This window comes from Sebastes umbrosus, chromosome 13 (assembly GCF_015220745.1).
Source record: "Sebastes umbrosus isolate fSebUmb1 chromosome 13, fSebUmb1.pri, whole genome shotgun sequence".
NCBI classification, from domain to species: Eukaryota; Metazoa; Chordata; class Actinopteri; order Perciformes; family Sebastidae; genus Sebastes; species Sebastes umbrosus.
Window position 1 is genome coordinate 2747590 of NC_051281.1, and position 16728 is coordinate 2764317.

Below are 16728 nucleotides of genomic sequence, written 5' to 3' on the forward strand. Positions count from 1 at the left end.
GAACACACATGAGCCAGACTCGGGGCCCCGTCCGCACCCAAATCAATCCTGACACCTCTTAAGAGGCTCTCAGCATCAATGGCACTCCAGTGCAATTACCCCGTCGGTAATGACATAAGCACCCAGTTCCTTCCTGCCTCTCTCTTGCCGGGCAGCGACCAGCTCCCTCAGGCCAGTCGACGGAGACTTTGTGGACCACGCTGGCCCCAGAACAGTTGTTATTCGATCCCTCTGGGCTGAGAGATGGGGAAGCTGTGGGCCACGCTGGCGAGAGAGCAGCTGTTATCTGATCTCCGAGGCTGCGCCGAGCCTGTCCCTCAGTCAGATTGAATGTGATGTAGCTCGGCTAGCTGTCAAGATAACCGACTCCTCAGCAGCAGACTGAAGAGGATATCCCCTGAAAGCTTCAGGTTTTAATGATTAGTTATGATAACCTTGAGGAGTGCAGCCGGGGAACATATACGATCGCCAGTCAGATCTGAGGTGATAACACAGAGATCCCATGGGTTCTGTAGGGGGAGCGTTTCAAACCGGGCTCCTCTCCGTCCAGCTGTTGCTGTTTACACCCCATCAGCACATCCCGCGTCAAGCTGAAACAAACTTAACCTCGTCACAATGGTGGGTCATTTTCTTTTGAAAGTGATTAAACGAGTATTACAATATCAACCTCAGTGAAGTCTCAACAACTGTTGGATGGATTGCCATGAAATCTGGTTCAGACATTCTTGTTCCCTTCAGGATGAAACCTATTACACACCTGACTTTTCATCTAGCGCCTTTATCAGGTCAAATACCTGCAAAACTAAAGCTGTACTTTGTGTTTTGTGCTAATTAGTAATTCTTAGGAAGTGAAAATGCTTAACATCAGCATTTTAGTATTGTCATTGTATGCATGTTGGCATGCTGATGTTAGCTCAAACACCGCTGTGCCTATAGCCCCATAGAGCCGCTTGCATGGCCAAAGAACGTATATTGCTAAGAAGTGTAAGTCAATTTTGCGTGCAATAAGAATGCCGTTCTTGCTTTTGGCATGTCGTGTATACGTCATGTAGTCTGTGCTGACTGCAATGTAAACTTATCCACGTAAATATGGTACGCTCAGAGCTAGTGACGTAGAATAAAAAGTGAGAAAGACGCTTATGATGGGCGGGGCGGGAGGGAAGGGAGGTGGATGGGTCCAACAAACACAGGACTTTCCACCAGGAGACCGGTGTACAAGTCCCAAAGTGTTTTTGAGTTATTTAGAAGTTATGTTTGTGACATATTTTCCGTACTGCTGTTACGTTGTTTCTGTATGTATTTTACTTAGTTTATGTACTTATTTCAAGCCAAATCGTGACGTTTTTCCTAAACCAAACTAGATGGTTTTGTTGTGGCGTAAAAATGACACGTGAAAAGGCTAAAATGCGTTCTCATGACACGCGGAGTGTCCTTATAATGTCGTTCTATTTATACGCCTGCACATGAGATCAGGTTGGAATAGAATAATAAAACACATCAGACTCAGTGTGCAAGGTTTGTTTGAGTCTCTATCATTGTTGACCTCTGTTAACCTGGATTTTTTAAACCTCATGTGGAACATTGTGTTATTTTAACCCTTGTGCACATGGAGGTTCGTGATATCTCTTCCACCTCCCCACCCGAACACGGACATGATCCCTCACCACCTCCTCACCTGTGAGTCAGAGCACCCGGCCAAGCCACAGCGCCGCACCTCTACCGGGAACCGAATCCCCGGCCTCCACGGCGGGCAGGCAAAACGTGCGTCACCCCGACCCCAAACACTTTGTCTTTCAAACTGCCCAACATAAACACCCAGACCCGGCCTGCGTCTCTGTGTGTTTCTGCTCCATCAAAGCTCTAATCTACTGTGGTGAAGAAGCCCTAGATTTTGGACGCCGTCGCGGTTTCACGTCTCATGACAGGTGCCGCTCTGCTTGCCCTCTAATTGCATCATGTGGTGCTCGGTGCCACAAGCGGCGGTTACGACTCTCTTCCAGCAGGGCCATTTGAAAGCCAAGGTTCAGTGGTAGCGGGCCGCTGCCAGGAGAAACGAGGCGGTCTGGCCCGACCCGGCTGTGCATAAAGAGAAACACAATGTTTGCCCAGCGATACAAACACAACGAGTGAAGAGCCCGCTGCTGTTCCAGCTCCAGTAGAATAAGGTTCTGATGTTGGTGATACGGTGGGCTGCGTGTTGTGAGGTATTTCTGTGGTTCTGCCTCCCCCTTCTCCTCCTCCTCCAGTGTCCTTCCCCGTTGTGGTAACAGAGGCCTTGAAGTCGGCTTGGACGGATGTTAATTATTATTGTTGGCCGGTGAGGTGATGCATTCTTTGTGCTGATGTGTTTGGGAGAGAACAGAGGTGCTAGCCATGGAGTTAGCATCTCGGTAACACAAGCATGACCGCTGCTGGCCTCCAACCTGCCAATAGTTTAACACTGACACTTCAGTCTCTGCAGGCCTTCTCACCTTTTCACCTTCACCCTCTCTCTCTACAAACACGAGTTTCTCTTCTGTCCTTCTTCTTAGTTTAGAATTTTAAATCAACAAATCGTTACTGCATTCATTTAGAGACATTGATATCATGGAAACCATTACTTGTGTACAGTCACACTAGCACTAATAACAGGCATGTGAGGCTGTGAAACATCTTGAATCATCTTGTTTATGTACGGCAAATCAGAAAGCATCTTTAAAGAATAACTTTGGTATTTTTCCACCTGGACCTTATTATCCCATGTTTGTGTTTCTAAGTGACTAATGGGGACTATAATTATTGAAATTGGTCCAGTATTGAGGGAGAACGCCTCTAAACAAGCTGTAATGTAATCGCTCGGAGCAACTCCTCACCGTCAATATACGTCCACTAAAAGTTCTTGTTTTTCCCACTGCAGGCTCAGATTGTTATTAGAAGTGTCTGACAACATTATTGAAAGGACCCTACAGAGGTTCCTCTCCCACACTGATGGTGATGATGACATTACAACTCATTTAGCGGCTGGCGTCTCCCTCAATACTGGCCCAATTTCATAAATTGTTGTCCCCGTTAGTCACTTAGACACAAAAACCTGGGACGATATGGTCCAGGTTGAAAAATACCAAAGTTCTCCTTTAACCTACGAAGTGCAGATGAAGCAACCCTGATCATATTCTCCTTTTTGTTCTCCAGGAGCCTCCAGGAGGTGGACGCGTATTCTCGGGGATCCAGCCGACCGGCGTGCCCCACCTGGGCAACTACCTGGGCGCCCTGGAGAACTGGGTGGCTCTGCAGAACCAGTATCCTTCAGTGCTCTACAGCATCGTGGACCTGCACTCCATCACACAGCCTCAGGACCCGGCGCAGCTCCGGAGCAACATCCTGGACATGGCAGCCAGCCTGCTGGCCTGCGGCATCGACCCGGAGAGGGCCATCCTCTTCCAGCAGTCTCAGGTGGGCAGGAGACGGATGGATGGATGGATGGATGGATGAATGGATGGTGTGTTTCATTACAAGCTTGTGCACATATTAAGCTCATGTCTGCACATTTATTTCACACGTTTGCTGTGCAAAACATCAACATGATCTAGAGCTGCAACGATTAATCGATTTGTTGTCAACTATTAAATTAATTGCCAACTGTCGGTCGGTTTGAGTAATTTTTAAGAAAAAAAAGTCTAATTTCTCTGATTCCAGCTTCTTAAATGTGAATATTTTCTGGTTTCTTTACTCCTCTATGACAGTAAACTGAATATCTTTGAGTTGTGGACAAAACGAGACATTTGAGGACGTCATCTTGGGCTTTGGGAAACACAGATCAACATTTTTTAACCATTTTCTGACATCTTATAGATCAAACAACTAATCGATTAATAGAGAAAATAATCAACAGATTAATCGACAGTAAAAAATAATTGCTAGTTGCAGCCTTAACATGATCAATGCTGCAGAGGACTTGCGTTTTGCTTATGAATATATGTTTATGTGCTTTTAAAAGGCAGCTTTTAGTCTCTTTTCTAGTTTGTCATCCAGCCAGTCGGACATCTTTGACTGTTTATTTTACTGCTGTAATGTTTACCTGCTGACACGCCGACCGGCCGGCCGGCCCACAAAACACTTATTTGATCGCTCCTGCTTCTTATCTCCGGCTTCGCTGTACGCTCTGCAAGTTCACTATAAAAACACAAGCAGCTATAAAGCAGCATTAAGATAACGATTGCAGTGAAGATTGGGAGAGGAATCACAACAGCTGTTTGTTTCTGTCTTTTCTATTCTTACTCACAAGTTTGAAGTAAAGTGTTTGAGAGAAAGAGTGTGAGAGTTCAGCCCATCTGTGTTTCTCTGCCCCCTCCCCCTCCCCTCCTCTACACACACACAGTCCTATTTTTATTCCCGTTTAGCTTCATGCCACATAACTTGGCAGCGAGGCGACCCTCCCGTTGAACACGCCTGCTCCACATGTAAAAATACGACGACTGCCCAAAGAAAATACTCGACTTCATTGAAGAAAAAAAGAGAACAGATCTTGAGACGAGTTGAAGTCAGCGGTATCAAAACGGAAGTGAATGAATCAGCACAGTGGTTCCCAAACTATTTTCTTTGAAGCTCTTAAAAAAACTACAAATCCTCCAACAAAATCATGCCTCCCTTTGTGTGCAGCGAGCGGGAGAGCAAACAGTATTTTGACCGCAGTGAAAATGTTGTTTTTTAAAGGCTGAACGCCAACAAATATGAACTGAAGCAGAATATGTCAAGTTATTGGAAATGTTTGGATCACACGAGTTGGAAACAATCCTACGCAGCCACCACTGGAATCTAATAGTATAATACTAATATCCTGATCTTCATCTGCAACTGTGCACAAAACATAAATTTAAACATAATGTGGCCAACCAAGAATCAAAAATATCTTCGTGATTGAAATTTGTTTTAACGCCACTAATTTTCTTTAATGCAACTTAAGATTTTTAGGTTGTAGCGGCTCAGTTTTAAAGCTAGAGTGAAGATACTGGTATCATATGAAACTAGAAACCTAAAGAATCCATTGGTACCAACTACGTCATACTAGCTTGTCAGGAAGAACTTGAAATAACGCTCCAAACTTACGCTGAATTTTGGCGAGGAAAAACTGTCATGGCCATTTCCAAAGGGGTCCCTTGACCTCTGACCTCCAGATGTGTGAATGAAAATGGGTTCTATGGGTACCCACCAGTCTCCCCTTTACAGACATGCCCACTTTATGATAATCACATGCAGTTTGGGGCAAGTCATAGTCAAGTCAGCACACTGACACACTGACAGCTGTTGTTGCCTGTTGGGCTGCAGTTTGCCATGTTATGATGGGAGCATATTGTTTTATGCTAAATGCAGTACCTGTGAGGGTTTCTGGACAATATCTGTCATTGTTTTGTGTTGTTAATTGATTTACAATAATAAATATATACATACATTTGCATAAAGCAGCATATTTGCCCACTCCCATGTTGATAAGAGTATTAAATACTTGACAAATCCCCCTTTACGGTACATTTTGAATAGATAAAAAATTTGCGATTAACTATGGACAATTATGCGATTAATCACAATTAAATATTTTAATCGATTGACAGCGCAACTAATTTTGACAACCTCAGTGCAGACAAATCCTTACGCACCCTCTGTTGTCTTTGAAGCCCCCTAAGAGGAGCCCAGACCCCAGGTTGGGAACCCCTGAATCAGCAGACCCATGCATCCTCTGGGTTTTATAGAAGGAGAGATTTACTGTGCTGGACCAACTGTTCTCTAGAATCCCATCTTTACAGGAGTTGTTGCCTTCGCTGCATGATAACATCACTATCAGTGTATGATCCGTAACGTTATCATATCTCAGTGCATTCTAACCACGCAGCATGAATGGAGGCCTTGTTCTACCCGAGCTTTTAAATATCACAGTTTTATTGCACTTCAAACCATCTCCATCCCTCTCTGCGCCGTCATCAACATCTGTCCCATCTCTTGTCTGTCTGCAGTGTGAAACTAATACCACCAGCGCCCCACATGTTGGCCTGAAATCCTCCTTTATGTCCCTGCTGTCTGGTGTTGACGTCACGCTGACCAGAATGCTTTTCAAGCAACAAGAGAAAGACAGGATGGCGATACAGCCGGCGTCCATAAACTTGAATTTGTAGGATATTTCCTGCATCCACACACATTCAGGACAGCCTCCATGAAAGCTGATATGTTGGAGTCAATGTACCACTGCCAGATGCTACACTACGTCAACATTCACCCCTTCATTGCTTCACAACAACATGATATTATTAATCATTTATTTGACCACACATCTCTGATTTGTAGTGTAAACTTGTCTAACAGTAAACACAGGTGTGACCAGGTGCACCTGTCTGTGTAGGTAGAGGACAGATGGGGAGAGGCAGTACTCTTCTCTGCCACTTGGAGGCGTTATGGAGTCACCCTCCACCTGTCCCATATCAGACCTCTCTCATCCATTCACCTGTGTTCGTTTAATCTGGCTGCTTAATTGATTTCCTCTATTTATCTCTTGAATGCTTCTCTGAGGCTGCCAGTGTTTATTTAATTTTTTTAACTGGAATAAAGAACACACAGACACACATAGAATACATGTGTATGTATGGAGATATGCTGATTATAACAGATCATTTTTCCCTGACGGTGACATTTATTGTGTCCTCACCTTACCTCACCTCCCTCCTCTCTCGACCCTGCAGGTGTCCGAGCACGCTGAGCTCTCCTGGATCCTCGGCTGTCTGACCAGCATGCCCCGCCTCCGACACCTGCCGCAGTGGAAGGTGAGACTCTGATAATTATTGTATAATAGTTATTAATAGATCATTTCCTGCAGCTGCAGACACTCACACATGCACATAACTCAAATTATGATCAGTGGAGCAGTTCTGCAGGACTTGGTAAATAGTGAAGTTACATTTTTTTTTTCAATTATTATGATATTAGTGAGAAATATCTATGTTTTATAATCATGTGTGACAAGTTATTAAAGTCCACACTGACTTAATTTGTGACTGTATTTAAATGTGATTAAAATATTATTGAACTGAAATATTATTATTATTATTATTGCTGTTGTATTTTACTTATTGATTATTATTATTTTTTACATATTTCTTATTTTTTTTATTCAATTATTTATTTTTATTATTATTATTTGTGTCTATTTGTTATTATATGAGCATGACAAGTTCACACTGACTTAATTTGTGACTGTATTAAAATGTGATCGATAGTATTAACTATTTATATGTGGGCTAATAACAGGTTATTGACGTTTTACAAGCCACACTGCAAACATCTGTTAAAACTTAATAATTGATTGTTCATGTTGTTGATCAGCCAATACTTACAGTAGCATTTTTATTTTAACCACAATAATCCACCAGATAATAAAAAATATCTTTAGAAATTGATAATAAATAATCAATAAAAAAAGAAAGTAGAAAGTCACTTCAATGCATGTTTAAATAAATATATCCATTCAATATTATTTAGTAAGATGTTAAAAGACCAAAAATGTAGTTATTGAACACTAAAACGTTGTAAACGTGCTTAAATACACAGTTAGTACTGTGTATCGGTCCTGTGTGGGTGAATTAACCACCTGGATATAAGTAGGTTGAATTTATTTTATTAATTTAATTATTTGTATTTTTTTACATTTCTTTATTAATATTATTTTACTTTTTATTTATTTTATATATATATATAATTTTTTTTTTTTTTTTACATATTTTTTTTTATTTAATTATTTATTTATTTTATTATGATTTTTTTTTTTCCTCCCTTGTTTTTCAATACTTTGTTTTTCAATTTACAGTTACTATCTGCTATTATATGTACATTTATACTTACTTTATTTGTTATGGTTTAGGCTGTTGTTGTCATATTTTCTTAAGGGAACAATAAAACGATGATTAAAAAAACAATAGAATAAAACTATGAGTATAATGTTTAAAAATCAGATTTTTTTATTGTTTTGTTTCTCTATTATCTTATAATTCCAGTTATTTTCTGGCCTCATGCAGCTTTAATACACTCTGAGACCGAGCGAGAGACCCAGCTGCTCCCTGTTGTTGGTCCCTGCTGCTTCATAGAAAACACCTTTTGTTTACCCAACAGATGAGTTGATCTCTAACATGCTGGAAAATGTGACGTGAACTCATCCGCACCACGTTTGTCTGAGAATCGATGAGTCGTAAAAGTGAAAATGGCTCTCTGAGGGAAAGAAAAACTTGACTCTGTGTTTCCACCTTTTATCTTTGCTTTTCTTCCATCTCAACTTGCTTATTGTCCCCTCCTCAGATGAAGAGCAAACTGAAGAATGAAGGCAGCGTTGGTCTCTACACGTATCCCGTCCTCCAGGCCGCCGATATTCTCCTCTACAAGTGAGAACTCCACCCATGTAGGATGTTGTGTGTGTTGTCAGATAAATGTTCCCATTACATCTCTTAATGCAAGATTGAGAATCACTGGGCCTCATGCAGCAACATTCCCTTCATTTTCTCTTATATCCAGATGCATCAAATGTTCTTAATCATCCAAATCTGAGTGTGAACCAGACCAAAATGACCAAAACCTGCACAAATTAAACCAAAACTATCTCTCCAAAATATGTTTTATATGAGTTATGTGAATCAGCCCTTTAACGCTCCTTAATATATTTAAAATGTAGTAAATCAAGCTGTTTTATTTGGGTTTCTGACAGGACATATTATCATATTTTAGTGCAGAGAAACAGTCTGATGCAACATGTTGGCTGCTGGTGCGTCAGTAGATGAGTCAGTGATCACATCCGTCGGTAGTTGGATTATTGTATCTCTGTGTGTCTGCAGTGAAAATGAAGAGCTTCATATTTCTGAACAGATTAAGATGTTATCTCCTCAGCAGTTTCCACTTGAACCATCAAACAGACAATTTCCTGTTTTAAAAAAAAAAAAAGGGGCGACGAAGCAGAAAATTCTTCAAATCTGGATTTTATTAAAAGTTGAAATTAATGGATCGTTTCCTCCCGGGTGACAGTTGCAAAGTTAAATCCTAAACCGACCCTGATGAGAGCTCTAGCAGTGTCTCCGATGTCTTCCTTTTGTGTTTTATCTCCTGTGTTGTTGAGGAGGCTTCACGTTGTGTTCCCGGTTCGTCTCTCAGGTCCACTCACGTCCCCGTCGGAGAGGACCAGGTCCAGCATTTGGAGCTGGCTCAGGATCTCGCTCGCGTCTTCAACAACCGCTACGGAGACCTGTTCCCTGAACCCGCCGCCCTGCTCAGTAAGAACACACTCCGGCACACATAAACACACTAGATTTTAATCAGATACAAGCTTTTGAAGGAAGTTAACTGTAATAAAATAGATCTCTGGTAGCCAATGATTGGTCGCTTTGTGTTTTTATTTTTATTTGCCAAATGTATTAAGATAAGATAAGATAAGATAATCCTTTGTTAGTCCCGCAGCGGGGAAATTTGCAGCAAAAAAGGAGAGTGCAACAACAAGAGGGATCAGTAAAAAACAAAACAATACATGCTAAATAAGCCAGTAAACAATAAAGATATAATAAATAAGTAAACGGTAAAGAATAAGATATACAAATAGACTGAATGAGTGGTTGGGTTCACATTATTGCACATATGAATATGAAATGTTGATATTGCACTTATTCATAATCAGTGATTTCATCAGTTTCCTCCTTTTGAAGACGTGGAAAAACCTCTTAAACAACATTACGGTAAATCATCACGGCTCATTAAACTCCTTTAAAACACACTAAAGAAATCGTGTTGGTATTAGCAGCTGTTTAAATGAGATATCAACCCATTTAGACTGTAGATACATAACTAATACTTTGTTTTTATACGGGGACAAAAGCTTGTTGCATTCAAGCTGTGATTTCTGAATTAAATCACCCTCTTTTTTAAATATTTTTTGTCCGTAACAGAGTCCTAAAACTTCTTAAAACAGGTGAAAAAATCTGCTAATGCAGTAAGAATATTTCAACCAGCGTCTGAATCTGGGAACGATAAACAGTTGAGCGCTTTTCTTTGCTAGAATTAAAACCTAACAAACATAGAAAATACTTGAAACAAGTTGATTTGCATTAGAAACGAGGCTATTGTACCTACTGAACTTGTTTTTAAGAAAATAACATTTTAAGAATTCAATTACAGACAAAAATAACTTGTTGATGAGAGTTTTTGGTGAGCGGATTGCAACATAACGGGTTATAGTTTCTGCTTCTGTGCATCTCTTTGTCTTTCCCTCTGTGGATTCTTTTTCCTGAATGATTGTTGAACAAAACGGCAGCTTTAAAAAGACATTACATGCCTTAATTAAATAGAGAGAGTAGTAGAGAGATGTCAGGAAACAAGGGAGAGAAATGTAACAAACGTTCCCCAGAAGGATTTGAACCATCTTTTTATTTTTATCATTTAGTGAACAGTCAGAATATTTCAACCAGTGTCTGAATCTGGAAACAATAAAGAGTTGAGCACTTTGCTTTGCTAGATTTAAAACCAAACAAACTAAGAAAATACTTGAAACAAGTTGATTTGCATTAGATAATGTTCAATTCAAAACAAAAATAACTTGATGAGACTTTTTGCAGAACAGATTACAACATGCAGTATATTTCTGCGTCTCTTTGTCGTTCCCTCCGTGGATTCTTTTTCCTGAATGATTGTCGAACAAAACAACAGCTTTAAAAGAAGCTCCCGTGTTTAGATTTCGAAGGGACTAACACCAGTGATTTCTATCATCAAACCTTGTTTTTGTTGCTGGAAACATCTGGATGATGATGTAATGTCATCAACGGTTGTCCAGCAAACGACTGGAACGAGAAAAATACAGCGAAGAGCAAAACAACAAGTGTCAGAGGTGCATTTTTAAAACAATTCTGATAAACGTCTGTTTAATCTTTGCAAAGTTATTTCTTTTTTTACATTTATGCCTTCATTAGATAGCAATAATAGTAGAGAGATGACAGGAAACAAGGGAGAGAAATTAAACAACGTCCCCAGAAGGATTTGACCATCTTTTTCTTAATCATTTTTGAGTCCTTAAAACAAAACAAGTGAAGGAATCTGTGAGTGCAGTCAGAATATTTCCACCAGAGTATCTGAATCTGGAAACAATAAAGAGTTGAGCACTTTGCTTTGCTCGAATTAAAACCAAACATAATTAGAAAATGCTTGAAACACGTTGATTTGCATTGGAAATAACGTTTTAAGAATTCAATTCAATTCTCTTTGTCGTTCCCTCCGTGGATTCTTTTGTCCTGAATGACTGTTGAACAAAACAGCAGCTTTAAAAGAAGCCCCCATGTTTTGATTTTAGAGTGATTTTTAATATCAAACCTGTTTTAGTTGCTGGAAACATCTGGATGATGATATAACGTCATCAACGGTTGTCCAGCAGACGACTGGAACGAGAAAAATACAGCGAAGAGCAAAACAACAAGTGTTTTTTCAGAGGTGCATTTTTAAATCAATTCTGATAAACTTCTGTTTTATCTTTGCAAAGTTATTATTTTTTTTTTTTTACATTTTATGCCTTTATTAGATAGCAATAATGGTAGAGAGACGACAGGAAACAAGGGAGAGAAATGCAACAACGTTCCCCAAAATGATTTGAACCATCTTTTGTTTATCAGTATTGAGTCTTTAAAACAAAACCAGTGAAAGAATCTGTGAGTGCAGTCAGAATATTTCCACCAGTGTCTGAATCTGGAATCAATAAAGAGTTGAGCACTTTGCTTTGCTAAACTTAGAAAGTATTTGTTCATTTTCATTGGAAATAACATTTTAAGAATTCAATTTCAGACAGAAATAACTTGATGAGAGTTTTGTTACAGAGCAGATTACAACATATATTCCTGCTCCTGTGCGTCTCTTTGTCGTTCCCTCCGTAGATTCTTTTCCTGAATGATTGTCGAACAAAAGACGCCCCCGTGTTTTGATTTTAGACTGATTTTTCAACAAACCCTGTTTTAGTTGCTGGAAACATCTGGATGATGATGTAACGTCATCAACGGTTGTCCAGCAGATGACTGGAACGAGAAAAATACAGCGAAGAGCAAAACAACAAGTGTTTTTTCAGAGGTTAAAGCAATTCTGATGAATTTCTGTTTTATGCCTTCATTAGATAGAGATAATAGTAGAAAGAGGACAGGAAACAGGGGAGAGAATTGCAATAAAGATTTGACAGTGTTGAACCGGGGACGTGGCGGTTCACGGTTGACATTTTATCTCTCGAGCCACAGAAACGCCTCTTCGCAAACTTAAGAATGCAAACAGAATCAGTTGCTCTTATACTATAATAGCAACTGTAAACATAAAGAAATGTAAGAAAATAGAAATAAAGGAGCATGTAACATGTACATAATGCTACAATGTAAACACAATATATGTAGAGAACTATAAGTAAATAAATAATAGAAATAAAAATAAGAAATAAGAATATAAGAAATATGAAATATGTACAAATATTTGCATTAAGACGTGCAATATATAACCTCTAACCACAGTGCAAAATACTGAGAAGTGGGATCTATTAAGTGTGTTAAATGTAAATGCCAGAATGGTATAAATAAGAATTCAATAAGAATATCTGAAATGTATAAATGGAGTTTTAATAACAGAGTAGCTATTGCTGTTTGCTGTCCGTCGCTAATTCTTGGATAGTGATGAATCAGAAAGCCTTTATGTTTTATGATGCAGTCACTGGAGATAATCTGTAGAAGGAAATTAAACGCAGGAAACTGATATTGCTGGACAGATCAAAGACTATTTTAAGTTCTGTGTTAAATGATTCATTTTGTAATTGGCTCTTTCTGGCCTCGTCTTTTTGTGTGTTTGATGTTTTTTTTATTGTTTTGACTTCAACTTTGTATGCTGTCATTTCGGTTTCCCTGCAAAAGAGGTCTTCTTCCAGGTGAAATTATAAAGAATATTGACAAGCAGGCTGATTTAACATTCAATATAACATTAATACAGTTTTATTTTGAAACAATTACTCTTATTGCGTCTGTAATTCCACACTAACATGCTATTTAAAAACAGAGATATTTTAGTATGTCCAAAATCTTAGTATGAAACCAACAGTACGGGAATTGCATACTATTTCTGGTGAAATATTACAGTAAGCAACACTGGACATTACAGCGGCATAAATATCCCACAATGCAACGTGAAAGTGACGACAACGTTCATAATAGACATTGACGGACAGCTCTGTAACATCAATAACGCTTCAATCTAACTGTAAGTATGAGATTCCACCAGAGAGTGTAGAAGCAAAGAGACGACACTCTGTTTTATTGTTCAACAGGCCGTTTCGGTAGAATATGACAATAGAAGAGAGATAAGTTTGTTTTACTTTGTAGGCGGGCGTTTTACTGGCGTCCGGTAGACGCTTTCAGTCCAAAATGGCGGAAGCGTAGTTCTGCTGCTGGGCGCCAATGTTGCAATGGAACGAACAATTGACTTTCACTTCGTGGCAAAATCCGTTCTTTCCAACCACACTTTTATGATTACACGTCTCCAGCCGGCAAGTAGGCTCTCAAGTGACGACGAACTACTGCTCAGTGCGTCTGAGAAGATACGTACTACTGTTTATTCACACAGAAGTACGTTGAACGATATTCCACATATGGGCAGGTATGCAGGGCGTAGGATGTGATTTAGACGCAGCCTCTGTGATTTCCAGTGTTCTCCCAGATGGCTGACATGTTCAGAGGTCCCTCCCCTCTCCCTGGTTCATCCTCCTTGATTATCAGTTTCATAAAAGCACGAGATGGAGTCAGTCATGTGTGCAACGCAGCTTTGATTAAAGAAATATCTTCCTCCTCTTGTATCAGAATAATAGAGTGATAATAGGTTAGGGGGGGGGGCGGGGGTGTCCTCGGGATGACTTCAGCGAGCAGTTTTTGGCTCCGACCGGCGGATCTCGTCTTCGTTTCTTGTCTCTGTCAGTCACCACCTTCCCTTTGAAACAAAAGACTTCTTTTAATTTGCCTGAAATAAGGAACGTCTCGCGGCTGAGAGACAGGATGTGGCACGTGGGACGGATGTGGACTCGTAGTACGGGAGAGAGAGAGAGAGAGAAAGAGTCGGAGATGGCAAGATGGCGGAAGGACGGGGGATGATAAATAAGAAAGGAAAGGAAATCCCGGCTTCTGCAGTCTGCTCATCACTTCACACCGAGATACGTCTGCTTCACACTGACGTTTAGACACACACACACACACACACACACACACACACCCACACCCACACCCACACCCACACACACCCACACACACACACACCCACACACACACACACACACACGCCAGGCAGCTGTAATGAAACTATAATACTTCATTCATTGCCGCACAAAGACTCTCGTTTCATCATTTTACTCCCACATGTACCTTGTGTAGATTAGCCGTGTTTCCAAGTACCAGCAATAAAATGTTGATTAAATAAAATAAAAGATAACAGATAAAAAATAAATAACAGATACAATAAAAGATTATAAAACTATAAAACAGTACATAAAAGCCAGACTAAATAGATGGGTTTTTAGTTTACCTTTAAAAATATCAATATTTAAATCATTTTTTAAATGTAAATCCATCCGTGGCAACAATAAACACTTAGCGAAAGTGCGCCGGGAGAGTGGTGACGTGGTTTAAAGAGCAAAAAGACACACACCAGGCGGGTGGGAGGGGAGGTGGATGGGTCCAACAACACGAGGCTTTCATCAGGAGAACGCCGTTCATGTCACGTCTGTTAAGTTTCCCTTTTACGTTACAATCAGCTCTTCGTTTGTGTCCCGTGTTCACGACGTTCAGCGTCATTTTCACTGTACAGACGTAGTAATTTGAAGCTCAACTTCTTTACTAAACCTAACTAAGTGGTTTTGTTTTCTTATCATACTAATAAGTATCTCAATGTGATTTCCTCCCTCAGGCTCTACACGAAAGGTCAAATCCCTCCGTGACCCTTCCGCCAAAATGTCCAAATCCGACCCCCAAGCGATGGCGACGATTACCATCACGGACTCCCCCGATGACATCGCCCTCAAGGTCCGCCGCGCCATCACTGACTTCACTTCCGAGGTCACTTTTGACCCGGAGAAGCGGCCGGGCGTGTCCAACCTGGTGACGATCCACGCCGCCATGGCGATGATCAGCGTGGAGGAGGCGGTGTCCCAGGCCCGAGGGATGGACATGGAGTCTATAAGCAGCTGGTCACCGAGGCTGTGATCCAGAGGTTGACGCCCATCAGGGAGGAGATCGAGAGGCTGAGGGCGGACCGCGGTCACCTGGAGGGGGTGCTGGCCCGGGGGACCTGCAGGGCCCGGGAGCTGGCAGCACCGGTCCTCAGAGAGGTCCGACAGAAAGTGGGGTTCTGCTGAGAGGACACATTCATACAGGCTGTCCTCAGCTCTTAAAGGGCGGGTCCATAGGTTAGCTAATCAATAAAGTTATGAATAATGTGAATGCTAGCACTAGCTGAGTCAACGGTAGCTGTGCTGGACATAACTGAAAGAGTTAGTTTGGATTTTTTGAAATTGGGTTGTATGAATATTCCCATGTTCTGCAAGGTAACATTACTGTTTTTGTGAATGGAGTCTGGTGGCTTTGAAGAGAGCAATATAACGATATAAGCTGGGGACTGCTGCTCCCGTCCCCAGCCGCTTTACCTCGCCGTCCGACAGCCCTTTCTGACGGGGAACTGAAGCCGTTAGATCGCTCTCTTCAAAGCCACCAGACTCCATTCAGAAAAACAGTAATTTTACCTCTGAGAACACGGGAGTTGCTGGTTTACCTCTGCCCTTTTGGATCCAAACTAACGTAGCGTCTACAGCAGTACATTGCTCAGCTTCCTGCCTTTACTCCTGTCTGCTTCTCCAAACTGGGAACACGCCGATCGCTATCTAAGTTACTGTATTAATACACTGACCATATGGATGTTTATATACTGTACATGTAGCAGCGTCATCATGCAGAAACCTCAGCAGGTCACGTGGGAAAATAGCATTTTGACGCTAAAACATACATACTTTGAATGTTGAATTTGAATACATAAGGAGCAACACTTTGAAGATACAGGATGATATAAAAAAAGAAAATAATGGACCTGCTCTTCAGCTGCTGGTATCAAATGTTATTCCAGTGACTGTTTACATCTCCAGGATGTAACTCATGTGACAGCAAAATGTGTTGAAAGCAAAAGACTCCGTTGCTGCAGAGTAACGTCGTGTTCAGACTATAAACTGATTGGCTGACGACCTTTTCGTTGCCCTCTACGTTCGTCTCATTGAAATGAATGAGGAGGGGGAGCCACTTTTGATGCAGTAATGTTGGTCTGAACGCAGCCAAACAAGTACATCTACTACACACTCGTTCTGAAGACATTGCATCTTATTTATCTTTATCTTGCCTTTGAGTTTTAGCTGTATGTGTTCTCCAAAGTGATCTTTTTGATATTCTTTCCATTATGTTGTCTTCGTGTCCTCAGTAGTAACAGTTCTCAGCCAGACTGCCATGCAAACAAAATAAGGAAAACTTCTCTTATTCAAAGAGGTAACATTTACTTGTTGGATTATACAGTGTTTAAGTGTAATTTGAATTTGGGTCCCAGGTATTGAGCTCTGATGTTGTAGCACATTTTCATGGTTCTGTTGTAAATCTAGATTGGAATGAGATTAGATTCATGAGATCTGGACCGACAAAGAAGAAA

At 40.7% G+C, this 16728-nt stretch overlaps 1 protein-coding gene across 1 annotated transcript in view; it reads left to right on the top strand.

Annotated features, from left to right (window-relative positions):
- The window catches only part of wars2 (tryptophanyl tRNA synthetase 2, mitochondrial), a 29313-nt gene extending 13354 nt beyond the window's left edge, over window positions 1–15959 (top strand). Inside the window, 6 exon segments of the mRNA XM_037790623.1 lie at window positions 3172–3432; window positions 6708–6788; window positions 8314–8396; window positions 9157–9275; window positions 14953–15216; window positions 15219–15959. Of these exon segments, the coding sequence (XP_037646551.1) occupies window positions 3172–3432; window positions 6708–6788; window positions 8314–8396; window positions 9157–9275; window positions 14953–15216; window positions 15219–15400 (990 nt within the window). The 3' untranslated portion in view covers window positions 15401–15959.
- The last annotated feature ends 769 nt before the right edge of the window (window positions 15960–16728 follow it).